The 14,328-nt window shown below is 40.2% G+C and overlaps 1 protein-coding gene across 9 annotated transcripts in view; it reads right to left on the reverse strand.

Moving 5' to 3' along the window:
* PKHD1 (PKHD1 ciliary IPT domain containing fibrocystin/polyductin) overlaps positions 1-14,328 on the reverse strand; it is a 489,098-nt gene that overhangs the window by 394,130 nt on the left and 80,640 nt on the right. For 8 of the 9 annotated variants that reach the window (XM_011282361.4, XM_045057638.1, XM_045057641.1 and 5 more), the window contains 5 exons: positions 12,953-13,148; positions 12,218-12,285; positions 8,871-10,478; positions 6,658-6,801; positions 823-1,042 (listed from right to left, as the gene is read on the reverse strand). In XM_011282361.4, coding sequence (XP_011280663.2) covers positions 823-1,042; positions 6,658-6,801; positions 8,871-10,478; positions 12,218-12,285; positions 12,953-13,148 — 2,236 coding nt within the window. The remainder of the gene's footprint in view (positions 1-822; positions 1,043-6,657; positions 6,802-8,870; positions 10,479-12,217; positions 12,286-12,952; positions 13,149-14,328) is intronic. The other variant, XM_045057643.1, reaches the window with a different exon arrangement.

Consider the following 14,328-nt stretch of genomic DNA (forward strand, 5'->3'; position numbering starts at 1 on the left):
GTCTTAGGACATCAAAAAGTCAGCCTGCCATGAAAAGGACTCGTTATCGCTTTCATTCTGGGATATCAAGCTTATTTAGTTTTATTTTTGAATGGGCAAATAGGCCTTCATTAAAACATCAGGTATAAGCACTCTATCTAGACAAGAAAGCAAGAAGAGTGCAGGGTGATATTCAGTGCTGAAATTACATGCTGCATGAGAAAAGAATTGCTAGTGGAAATTAGGCCGTCCTGAGTCACCAACATGATAACACATTTTCCTTCAATTTGTTTAGAAAAGGGGTTTTTACCTGGAAAGTGGTGCTATTTGTTTGTTTTCTAAGTTCAAAAATTCTTTATAAGCTTATGGCTTCTAAATCCTACGTCTATAGTAATTCTGCCTGCACATCCCCCCTTCTTTTGAATAAACATTGTGCAATCTGCTGGATTTCTCTATGACTTTTTTTTCATACTTGTGAATCTGTTTGGAAAGAAAAGAAAAAGGAAAGGGGAAAAGAGCCTTCTGTTTTTCATAATGTCTAATCTTTTTCCCCATTGGCATTCACCAGATGTTGCTTTGGATCGGAAGATAAATATTAAAATCTGAGCGAGAACAAAGCGAGCTGTTTACTGGGCAGATTTTTCAGATGTTCTCTGGAACACTTGAAAAGACAGGAGATGCTTTGATATGCAGGCTGGCTGGAATCCACAATGGAATGGTCCCTCTAACAAGAGTGGTAGGCCCCTGAGGCCATGTCCACCCAGCCTGCAGCTCCTGATGGTTCCATCTGTCCATTGGCCATGCATCTGTGGGGAAGGTCAGTGAGGGAGACAACAGGGTTACCTGATGAAGAGGCCTGAGAACCATGGAAACGTTGACTCTGTCCAATGATCTGGTGCCAAGAGGCATTGGGGACCTTCTTCACAAACGTACAGGTAAGGCCATGATTGGGGCAGTCTCTCTGTCCCCACGGTGACAGTCAAATCACACTGCACATAGGTGCAGCTGGAGGCTTCACAGCTCTCTTCCTCGTGCTTCAGGCCACACAGGAAAGCCAAGGACACTGCAGGAAACACCATTACGTTAGGTAAAAACCACAAAAAGATCGGAAGGCCTCACACTATCACATGAATGCACTTCATGTGTTGTCCCTTGACCAATATGAAAATTATCAGTTTACATTTCTTAAAAATGCACTATTTGGGGGCACCTGGGTGGCTCGGTTGGTTAAGTGACTGACATCGGCTCAGGTCATGATCCATAGATTGTTGAGTTCAAGTCCTGTGTCAGGCTCAATGCTGACAGCTCAAAGCCTGGAGCATGCTTCAAATTCTGTGTCTCCCTTTCTCTCTGCCCCTCCCCTACTCATGCTCTGTCTCTCTCAAAAATTAACATTAAAAAAAATTTTTTAGGGGCGCCTGGGTGGCGCAGTCGGTTAAGCGTCCGACTTCAGCCAGGTCACGATCTCCCGGTCCGGGAGTTCCAGCCCCGCGTCAGGCTCTGGGCTGATGGCTCGGAGCCTGGAGCCTGTTTCCGATTCTGTGTCTCCCTCTCTCTCTGCCCCTCCCCCATTCAAGCTCTGTCTCTCTCTGTCCCAAAAATAAACAAACGTTGAAAAAAAAATTTAAAAAAATAAATAAATAAAAATTAAAAAAAAATTTTTAATGCACTACACGTACAAAATACATAAAGAATACAAGCAACACTTTTGTAAAATATGAATCATAAGAAAAACTCCTATGAGTTTTCTTGTATGATAAAACAAGATACAGTTGTGATACTAAAACAGTTGTGATACTCTTTAATCTGTGTCTCTCCATCAAGACCATCATCTTCCTCCTCATCCTCAGAAACAGCCATTTGCATTTTTTAAATCGCTTTCTCACATGGGTTTGTTTTCCTAAATGATTGTTTTGTTTTTGAATTTTATACAATAGAATACATGACATATGTTTTTGCACCTGCTTTTTTCCACTCAATATTACATTTCTAAGATTTATCAAGTTCCATATTATCACGTGAAACTTGAGCATACATTTTCACTACTGTTTTATATGGCATTGTGTGAAAGTACTACAGTATATTATTCTCCTACCAATGGATTTTTGGGTATTTCCCAGCTTTGCTACTACAAACACATACTAATTTTCCTCTAGGTTATATGCCTTAAAGAAAACTGCTTGTTCATTGAGCAGGTACAAGTTCAATTTTACAAGACAGTGCTATATTGTTTTCAAAGTGCCTGTGCCATTTTATATTCCTACCAGCTTTATTAGTGAGTTTCCATTACTCCACATAATTACCAGCACTTGGGACTATCAGACTCTTAATTTTGGCCAGTCCAGTACAAATACAATGGCATCTCATTACTATGTTAATTTGCATTTGCATCATTACTTTTTAAGTCAAAAAAGTTTTTATATGTTCAGTAAGAATTCCAATTTCCTCTTCTGTGAAATTCCTATTTCTGTCATTTGCCCTTTTTTTATACTGGAATGTTTGTCTTTTTCATATTGGTTTGTGTTCTTTATGTATTTTGGGTACTAATCCTAGAAGGTTCTATGATTACTAATACCTTCTCCAGATCTATGGCTAGCTTTTTCATTCTCATCATGGGATCTCTTGATAACAGAAACTCTTGATTTTTACCTAATTTTGACTATTCACGTTTTATAAAGAAGAAAAGCAATTCTTTGAAGCCCTGTGACCCTTAAGCTATTTCTCTCTTAGTAATGAGATACAACGTAAAAAGCATCAACAAGGTAGACCAGCAATAACCTTAAAGAGGAAAATAAACAAGTCTCTACATAAGATGGTTTTGGAGCAGCTATATTTGAAAACCTTAATAAAGTGAAAAAGAAAAAAAAAGAATAATCTCTCTAGCTTTCTTCTGCAGCGAACCCCCAATGCAAGTATGCAACAAATATTACCAGGGACCATGGGCTTGAACCCAGCTGCCCTGCCTATCTCACAGTGCTGCATCTAGCAAGGGGTACATGAGATAAGCAGATGTAAGAATGTTTGTAGTTGTTCAATCACATGCTAATATTATTAGGGTTGCTGGTACATTCCAAAGCACCTGAAACATAGTAGGTTCTGTGTGTCTGGAATTAATTACAGCAATTAAATCAGCTGACAGTAGGACTCTCCTATGGGTGGATAAAACATCAGAACTTTCCAGTTAGTAAGCCTTTGGGCAAACATAGGCTCAACACCTATAAAATAATGAACTCATTATGGGTGATTAGGTGGACGCAAATTGACAAGGTGGATTAAGTGACATTAATAACTTTAGCTGGTCATGCCTCATGGAAAAATTAGAGTTTCCATGAATAAGTCATGCCATATAATTCAAGGTATACATGCAAGAAAGAGGTGCATCAAAGATCTTGCTGAGCTTTTAAAAAAAAATACAAAGTATTAGTTTCACTGAATGAGATGTTTTAGCCACCCATCATATGAAAAAGTAAAATTAATCTTTTGTTAGAAGTGTGATTGAGGAAGAAAGGTAAAACAGAGAGGACACCAAAGGCAGCAAAAAGCATTTCCTCAGAGCCCCACCTTCACCGCCCCTGCCCCACTCATGAAAGCAAACACGTTAGCAAGCAAAACAATAATTAGGAAAGTTTGAGTTCTAGGCTGTCATCCACAAACTGGAATGACTTTAGTGTGCAAAATCACACTAAGAAATAAAATTCAGAGCATGGGTCGGAATTCAAAGTGACCTTAGTAAATTAGAGAAATTATAGAAATAAACAAAAAAAAGAATGAAAATAGTAAGGCAGTAACCACAAAAGAAAAAATAAAACTCATGTAAATATAAGATGAGGAACATCCAGCTGTGCACAACCATGTCAGAAAGAAAGAAAAAAAATCACCTTGGAATAATTGTAGGTAACAGTAAGATTATAAACCAGCAAGACAGCGGTGCAATTTTAAAAACAAATACGGTGCCGGATTATACACAGGCATCTCATGATGCTACCCAATAGAGCCAGCACTTGCTTACACTGAGGGGCTACCTAGTTTGACGCTTCTAATTATGAAAAAAGGTAGGAATTCAGAGAGGGCTTTACTTGTTGGAAAGTTTCTGATTCATTGGGTGGCCCCAAAATTTGCATTTCTAACTGCTCCAGCAACATTAGTAATAATATAGTCCCAATAGTAATAACGCAATTCTCATGTCTTTGAGAACCACTGGATTATAAGGTCTGAGATTATGCAGCATTCTGAAGGGCTGCCATCTGATTAAGTTTGAAAAAAAGGAGCACAGGGGTGCATTGGTTAAATAAAAGGATGGATTGCTCTGACAACAGTAATGGAGAAACACATATAAAGGTTTCTGTGGTGAAACAGTCCTCTCAAAAAACCTTTTAAAATATAACAGATTCTTTTCGTTGTTGTTGTAAACAATAAAAAATAAAGTTTTTATTTTTAAGTAATCTCTACACCCAACATGAGGCTCGAACTCCCAACCCAGAGATCAAGAGTCTCACGCTCTACCAAGATTCTTAACTAAACTGGTTATATGCAATCCTATCTGAAAGTAAGGGAATTACTAATAGTTCCTAACAATTTGTGAGGCACATTTTCTGGGATCATTCAATGTCCATAATAGACCTACTTGCTAGAAAAAAAAAAAAATACACAAAAATGTACTCAAATTGTTTTATATGACTCAGGATGTTGATAGAATCCTTGAGTACCATCCTGGATCTTAAGAAACCAACAGAGTTGGATTCCTCAGTTCCTCTCCATTTTTAGACACTGTAATTAAAAGTCTTTAAAAAGACTTTTTCTTTCTTTATGAAAGAAGAAAATAACTCCAATTATCCATTTCCCTAGAGTCAATGGCAGTTCTGGCACAATCAGTGAGTGTTTGGTGACACCTAGTGGCAAAGGTCAGAGTTACAGATTCCAATTCCTGTTTCCCTTCTTTAAAAAAAAAAAAAAAAAAAAGGAATTTTGAGAAGTCCTTTCCTAAAATGTAATCAAAACTTTTAAAATATAACGGAGTTCCTATTCCTTCTTCTTCTATAAGTTATCAAACTTACAATACCACAATTTATCTAACCCAGAAACTTCAGTGATTTTTATTTTGTATTTCTAAATGAATTGTCTTGACATAATACCAAGGACTTTTTAAAAGTAAATTAATTTAAGCAGTGTATGAAAGCCTTTTTAAAAGACTGTAGCTGCATTAATTAAATATTGTAACCTAGAAATATGGAGTCATGGTTTTCTGTTTCCACCATTTCCCAATTCCTTCATTTATTCTTTCATCAAGCATTAACTTTGCACATGCACTGTTCCAGCACGGGTCTACATGCTGGAAGTAGAGAATTAAACAGGCAATGTCTTAAACTCAAATCTACTGTGTCTTTTTTTTACTGTGTATTTATTTTTGAGAGAGAAGCACGTGGGGACATGCAAGTGGGGGAGAGGCAGAGAAAGAGTGAATCCCAAGCAGGTTCCACACTTGTCAGTGCAGACCATGATGAGGGGGGCTCCATCCCTTAAACCACGAGATAATGGCCTGAGCCAAAATCAAGAGTCAGTCGCACAGCTGACTGAGCCACTGAGGCACCTCCCAGTGTATCTTAAGTTTTCAAGTGTGGAATCCCAAATGCTCTTATATATATATGATGATAGGGAACTCAATTCCTAGTTTGTATTTTAATCAAGGATCATAACTTCTCCTTTTCTCGCTCTCCATCCTCTTCTTGCCTGAGATAATCTACTGTCAACTGCCATCATCAATTACCCATCAAGGAGTTTTTGTCCACACTCAGATACAGTGATGCCTTGATCACTCTGTAAATCCTTCACCCACATTCAAGTTGCAGACACATAAGTTAGGAATATAACTTAAAGCACTATTCAGAAAGCATGTATGCAAATGGTTTCTAAGTGCACAGGTACAAGATTTATGATTATACAAACAAGTTAATCACCTGGCTAAGCAGGTCCTATACTGATGATGACAATTTCTTCCCTTTGATTTTTTTCTTCTGAAGCTCAGTGGGTAATCACCATGTGTTGTAATGGCACATGATGGGACTATCAAAGCTTTACACCTTTATTTCTAACAAAGACACAGCTTCCTATACCACAATTCACTTGATGGCTATGAAGCTTTAAGCAGTGAGAGATCATGGTGTTCTACTGAATAAATACCTGGGCATTACAGAATAAGAAAATGATGTTAATGTTGGCTCTTTTGCTTATAATAAAAATTCAAGAACTGAGCACACCAGGCAAATATGCAAGAGCTATCCAGCCTACTTATCTAATCCCTATACTAGTACCTCAAGTAAGCAGATGTTTTCAGCAATCCCATCTCAGAACAAGACCAAAACATTGTTTTCTCTATGATGCCTAAGGCTGTCAGTGAAACTAATATTCAGAACTCAGAATTACTTCCCCCACTGTCGTATGACTGCAATTGAGAACATAGGTGATCAATCTTCCATTGCCATTAATAGGATAAAAGTTACTGTGAACCATTTTAATAGGCAGTCCCACCTAACCTTTTAGATGGGGTGTAGAGAAATCCTCTTCACAGGAACACACAGAAAAGTTAGGGATCAAGACAGCATTAGTTACAGAAATGGAGTTAACCAAAGAATATCATTTCTATATACACTTTTTAAAAAAATATGTGGTGTTGTTACTGACCATCCAGGGGCAGAACCAAGCAGCTAAAGGCTGACACTGTAGCATTAGCCAAGACTTGGCAGGGAGCACCACACACAGCAGCTGAGATGTTCCCTGGAGAAAATCCTGCTCCAAACACATGCACAAGGCTTCCACCCAGGCAGCCTTCAAAACAAAATAGAAGTTCATGATCACAGAGGCAAATTTCTCTTTCTTTAGTTAACTCAAAATTCAAATCCATGCTTTCTTGCTGCCCATCATTCCTTTTATACCCTCCAGAATCCACACAACTGGCTTTAAGCTCCTGATACAGAATTTAGTGTCTTGCCACTAAGCTCTGTTCTCCAGAGCCTGAAGTCCGTCTTCTGTCAGATTCTAATCATATTCAACAACCTATAAAAATGTAATAACTTTTTATATAGAAAAGTAATGTTTATTTATCATTCTTAAAATTTTTTATACACAAGACTATACAATTAAAGTAAAAGTTCCCCTAAACCCCCTAGGCTCACTCCCCAGAGGGAGCCATGTTTGTTTTCTCATTAATCATTCCAGAATTTAAGCATATGTCTTTTTATGCAGAGAAATCTTTCTATCCATATTCTTCTACAAGAAGAATTTGTTTTTTTAAAGATATAGCATATAAAATTTTCCATGTGTATATGTAAATACACTACTTACAGTTCCATTATATGATTGTGCCACAATTTATTTAGCAATTTTCCCACTGATTGACACTTTCCTTATTTCTCCTCTCCTGTGACAAGTAATAATGCTGATGAACCATACATTAACTTGAATAAAACTGGGGCAAACTGTTAGAAGGGGGATTTCTAGGTCAAAGGAAAAGAAGGTTTTAGATTTGATGGATATTACCAAATTTCTCTCCAAAATAAGATTGTAGCAGTTTACCCTCCTGCCAGCACTGTATGACGGCACCTATTTCAGATGGGTAAAAGTACGACAGTTGTTAACAAACACCATGTTTTGTGTCAGTATGAGAACCAATTAAGGTAACTGTCAGCTGGACTCTCAGACATGTGGCAACCTCTAGTTCACAAGGAGATAGAGTTCCAGGGGCCACTGTCCTCATGTCAAGATGCTCACAGGCACCTGACAAACCCAAGAATAAGACTTTGCTTAGGGTACATTTCACAGCCCTGCTCTCACATCATAAAAATCGTGGAATGTTAGGGGCACCTGGGTGGCTCAGTCAGTTGAGTGTCCGACTTCAGCTCAGGTCATGATCTCACAGCTTGTGAGTTCGAGACCCGCGTCAGGCTCTGCGCTGACAGCTCAGAGCCTGGAGCCTACTTCAGATTCTGTGCCTCTCTCTCTCTGCGTGAACCCATTCGCATTCTGTCTCTGTCTGTCTCAAAAATAAATAAACACTCAAAAAAATTTTTTTAATTGTAGAATCTTAGAAGAAAGGGGAACTAGGGAGCAACCAGCCTAAACTCCTTTATCTGATGAGGAAGCTGAGGCTTAGAAAAGGTACCCAGCTAAATTACTACAGACATGGGACCAAAATCCCAATCCCTATAGCATTCCACCCAGCTGAGCCCAGACAAATTTGTTCTAAGAATTGGCTTAGCAAGCACTTCATCAGTGTAAGATTCAGCTCCATCATTTCCTCTGTATTTTGTGCATCATAGTCAAATTTAAGCTATCTCAACTGCAAAAAGGCTTTACGTGAACAGAAACCGAAACCATCACTGGAAGAAAAGGCAAGGCAAATTTCAGTATACATATCTAAAAGGAAAAAACAGTTGAACCAATGCAACCATAGTGTGAAACTGGACTATTACTGCTGGGGTATGAATTAACCTGTGAAATATTACAAGGTGACAAAAATTAATGATACTTAATAAGTTTAATTCAAATTGGCATATATGGCTAAAAATAGGTGAAGGCATCTATGTTCTACTTACTTAACCAAATTTTGAGCTCCTACAAATGGTATTAAGACACAAATTAAATCAGGGTAATGAATCAAATTAAAATACAATCACACTTAAAGAATATGCACAAATTCCTTGATAAAAAAACAAAGCCTCATACAGGGAGTGTGACAAAGACAAGTTTTAAGGAGGAAACCAGGACTATAAGAGGCCAACTGGGCTTCTCTCTCCTTCTGTCATTCAGATTGAGGTTGATTTCCTATATTTTAGAGTAGTAACCATAGCTATTAATTCACTTACATAAAGAAGATCTGTCTTATTTGTTTGACTTACCAAAGTTCTCAGTTACTGCCAAAATAGTGACTGTAGATGTGAACACCAGGACAGATGAGGCCCACCCTCTTGAGCGGTCGTAACCTCTGACTGGGTACTTCCCAGCAGGAAGGGATGTGACCACACACTGGAGAACCGTGCGGTTGCCAGAGACACCCACACAGGGTGACATCCCAATAAAAATGTCAACATTTGCTGCTCCTGAGATCTGGGCCACCACAAAGGTTAAGATGTCATCAGCCTGAGACATAGAGAGCAATTCTGGGGTGAAGGCATTGCTGTAACCAATGGCTCCCATCTGGTATGAAAGTCCATCTACCTCTATGACCAGGGCAACAGAACCATTTCCCGCAGGAACAACACACTGGATGAGCTTGGTGCTGATGCTCACTGTCAGGCAGGCCTGCTGGCCAATGTAGACTAGTGTGCTGTTCTCTCCTCTCAGAGCTGTGCCCTTCATGGTCAAGAGGCTTCCACCATGTATGCTGAAATTCTTGGGGAAATAATGAAACACTTGAGGCAAAATGTAGAAGTGTCTGGAAACATTACCAAAACAAGCGTATCCATTTCTTGTATGAACAACGGATACATAGTGGAGTCCTGGGGTCAAGTCACTTATCCAGCATGAAACATGGCTTGCATTAAAGAAAGTTACAATGCAGGGAAGGTGATTATCCACAAACACCATTGGTTCATCTGCTGTGATGCCCAACTTCTGACCCCTAATCAGCACCATGGTCAGAGACCCACTGATGTCAGTGGTCAAGGCATCCACAATGGGAGTTGTCTCTTCCTGAAAGAAAAAAGTGCAATTGCCCTGACACTCACTGGGTAGCCCATTGACCAGGACTGCGATGTTCAGGGTGAAGGAAGCATCAGGCAAGGGGTCGCCCACTCTGTTAATCTGGCACAGGACTGTCTGGTCCCACAAGCTCAAAATCACACAAGTAAAAGGCCCTGAAAGGTCAACATGAACTGACCTATTCCTAGACTTGAGAGCTAGTCCCCTCACTGTGAGTATTGTCCCGCCACAAGCAGACCCATGTGTTGGCCAGATAGCTGTTATCCGAGGTGTCATCACAAATTGCTGGGGCACTGCAGACATGTTAGCAAACCCCATCTGCTTTTGACGAACTTGGAAAGGATAGATGCCGGCCTCCAAATGGTGAAGAGGAAAAGAGCACCCAGACAGGCTCATGTTGTTCCTTAAAAACTGTGTCTCAAGATCACAGTTCAAGACCCCCAGAAGGATCACTGAGTTGGACAGGTTATTTCCCTCCACATAGAGCCTCAGGCTGCTATTCGTGATTTTTCCTCTCATGGCAGTGACCACTGGTGTTGCTCCTGCTTCATACATGAAGGTAAAGCCCTTCCCCACCAGGCTTGGTGAAGGTCCTTGAGCAAAGGACACATTGCCAGCCCAGACCTCCACGGGGGCTGGCAGGGCAGGAACGCCTGCATCAGGCAGCAGGGCAGCCGGTGGGGTCTCACACCAGATGATCGACTCTGTAGAGTTCACGATGTCACAGGACCGATTACCCACAAGCACCCAAACCAAAGCTGGGTCCCTGCTGAACCCTATTCCCGAGATGCTGAGGATGGTTCCACCTAAAGCATGAACATCGAAAACAAAACTTAAAACCTGATATTCAGAACTAGGAACTCACAGCACCTGTCTAACCACAGCACGATTAAGTGGAAGGTGGGGTGTTAGGGAAACCTCAGCTATTTTGCTTTACCCCATCAACATTAAATTTGTCATTTTGGCAGGAGTTAGATGGGCTGAAATTCACATAATAGTAAAACAATATAAATTGTTATACAGGTGAACAATGTTTATAATATTTAAGGCAAAAAAAATTTCATATGTATTTATAAACCCTAGAAGCCACTTCTATCAACTTTTACACTAATGAAAAATCTAATTTCTTGAAGTGTTCTTGTCATCTGCTGTTATCAGACATGTTAGTCCCTAATGTTCTAATATATTATGTAGAGAGAATATACGTACATATATAACATATACAATAATGTAATATCAAATTCCCTAGACTTCTTGTCATTTGCTATGTGATCTCACATACTGTCCCAGATTATTCTATGTTATTATGCAGAGTATATATTCCCATAGTTCATATATTACATAGGTACATGTCTGTGTGTTGAAACATATCAAGGGACACTGAAATATTGAAACATGCTCATAATCCTGCTGCTATATTCCTAGACTTTCTCTCTCTAGTTGAGGGATGATTAAGCCCCATCTTCAGGATTAGAGCAAGGTACCTCATACCTAAACCTGTGGCACAGGCAAGCAGCTTTTTTTTGTTTAATGTTTATTTTACAGAGAGACAGAGCATGAGTGGGGGAGGGGCAGAGAGAGAGGGAGACACAGAATCCGAAGCATATTCCAGGCTCTAAACTGGCAGCACAGAGCCCGACATGGGGCTCACACTCACGAACTGCAAGATCATGACCTGAGCCAAAGTCAGACACTCAGCCGACTGAGCCACCAGGTGCCTTGAGGCAAGCAGCTTTAAAAAGGATTTACTAGGGGTGCCTGGGTGGTTCAGTCAGTTGAGTGTCCAACTTCGGCTCAGGTCATGATCTCACAGTCTGTGAGTTCGAGCCCTGCGTCGGGCTCTGTGCTGACAGCTCAGAGACTGGAGCCTACTTCAGATTCTGTGTCTCCCTCTCCCTCTGCCCCTCCCCTGCTCATGCTCTGTCTCTCTCTGCCTCAAAAATAAATCAAACATTTAAAAAAAATTTTTTTAAAGGATTTATTATACTCAAAAAGGAGCAAGTGTTATTTCATACACTATCACATTGATTTAGTCACATGCAAATATATAGATTTTTAAATTTTTTTCTAAAAATGAATAGTTTTCTCGATTTCTGCCTTCTCCTCACATCTACCATATTGGCTTGTGCTTCTAACCACCTCTGGGTCCTTCACCTGAATCCCTAGAGGAAAGTGAAGCCACCAGACTCCTTCCTCCTCTCCTTACACATGCAGTATATAAAAGGCTAAAGTAAAATGCTCTTCCCTTGTTTTTCTAATATCCTCTAGAGGTACGCTACCCATTGGATGCTTCAGCCTCTTTCCCCTAGAAAAACAAAACCAGGCACATCTTCTTTTCATGAAAATTCTTTATTTTCCCGAACTTACTGGGCTAAAGAATCACCAACTTTTCACACCCTTGTAAGTGCACCACTCAGTTCCCAGAGCACAAGGAAAGCCCCTCTCCCTGCCGCCCGATTACTGGTCTCATCGGTTCAAATCCAGGAACAAAACCTGAATATCCAGGGAGTACACCTGCTGAATCAATGATACAAGAATCACTCACCCAGAAGAGAACCACAGCAAGGCTCCATGCTGAAAACTTCTGTGATGTACCGGATGTGAAGATCAACCCTGCAGAGAATGGGGAAATTGATATGAAATAACTGTTTTAGAAAGAGAGAAAGGGAGGAGAAGAACAGATATGAAGCAGTGAGGGAGACAACTGTCAATGGAACTGTCACAGAGAAGAAAGGACACAGTGGGGGAAAAATGTTGTGTGGGACATCTTCCTTGGCCTGTATCATGTGGTGGCATCAGCCCATACAGGTTAGCCAACTTTCTGGAATGCGGGGAGGCAACTTCTGGAGAAATACTGGGCTGAGGGACTTAAAGGCAATCTGAGCATGGTGTTGGCAATAACTGTAAGCCATTTATTCAAAGCCCCAGACACAAACTTATTGAAGGTCTTATTTAATCACAGACTCAAACTAAAGCACAGAATATTCCAACACATAGAGATGCTCACTCTACCCCCACCTTCACCAAAAGCCATAACATCTTAGTTCCTGAAAGTTCTCTGTTCCCCAACTATGAAGTCAAACATTTCCCTTGGATTGGTCTTGGGAGTGAATCATCCTATAGGGTCTCCAAGATTTCTTCAAATTGCATGATTCTCATGTGTTTATACCCTAATTTCAGAAGTAGGGGAAAAAGTGAAGATCTAACTCAAAACTAGAATTCCTCAACTGAAACTAGACCAGCAAAAAGACCTAAAATTAATGGCAAGTGTGCACCTCACCCTTGTGAGCGAATGCTGATCCCATTGATGGAGACTGAGATTCTGTGGAGACTGACAGGCAGCGGGGGCAGCACCACCTCCAGACCCCGAGCCATTTGTACATGAACCAGAGCCACGGTGTCTTGGATGCAAACTTCCACATCCAAATCTGTGTAGTTCACCAGAAGTGCCATTCCAATGAAGAGGGTCTCACCTCCTGTGTTAAAAACAATGCATTAGCCTCTGTGATGTGAATTTGTGGCCTCAACCACTTCTTGGATTTTAAACCTATCTTTCAGGATTAAATGCATGATAGGTCCTGTGTATAACACTCCAAACAAGCATTTCGATACCAATCTCACTTCTAACAACTCTTATGATAAAACTTCTAACAACTCTTATCATAATAGAACCACCACCTATAATCCCAATTGCCAGGACATTTGTACTCAAGAGACACTAATTTAACACCATAGAAATGCAAATCAAGGGCGAAAATAAATCAAGAAGTAGTTTGGGGAGCTGATGGTCTTCACAACCAGCACACAGCACCGCAAAGCCCTTTCTTTAACTTGCACTTTCCTGCTGATACAAGTACAAAGCTCGATGTCTGCGTGTATTGAACCGCTTAAAATTGTTGTACAGGAGTGCAGTACCACAGCGTGCACAGACCACTTTCACACGCACCATCTCATTTCACCCTCACACTATCCTCATGACATACACAGAGCAGGTAGTAGAAATGGCATTTTGCTTCTGATGAAACTAAGGTTTGGCAGCCAATGTCTGATAGCTACTTAAGGGAAATATCAAGGCCTAAGTCCAGTCTTCTCTTATATTTCGATACCTTTTTAATTTAACTATCAATTTCACTAAAATGTCATATATGCTATGAACACTTCAATTCAATTCCTTTTACCTTAAATATTTATTGAGTACCAAGAAGGAGATGCCACAAAGGGCACAAAAAAAAGTTAAACACAGACCCTGCCTTGAAAGAAACCTCAAAGATGGCACAATGGTGCCAAAATAGCTTCAGTACAAGACATGACACACGAGAGGTAAAAATTAAGCAGTGCGGTTATTCAAACGACAGCAACATTCTGAATATTAAGAAAGACCTCGTGGGCAAGATGATGCTTGAAATTCTACTTGAAAAATAAATCCCCAGAGAAAGCGATAAAGAATAGGCAGTTTACAATTCAACTCTAAAAACTTCATAGTTTTACCCAAAGCCTTTTAGAGCATTTTCTCATTTAAACATCCAGTGGCTTGGGGGGCGCCTGGGTGGCTCAGTGGGTTAAACGTCTGACTTTGGCTCAGGTCATGATCTCGCAGTTTGTGAGATGGAGCCCTGCACTGGGCTCTATGCTGACAGCTCAGAGCCTGGAGCCTAC

The sequence above is a fragment of the Felis catus genome, chromosome B2 (genome assembly GCF_018350175.1).
Source record: "Felis catus isolate Fca126 chromosome B2, F.catus_Fca126_mat1.0, whole genome shotgun sequence".
Lineage (NCBI taxonomy): Eukaryota > Metazoa > Chordata > Mammalia > Carnivora > Felidae > Felis > Felis catus.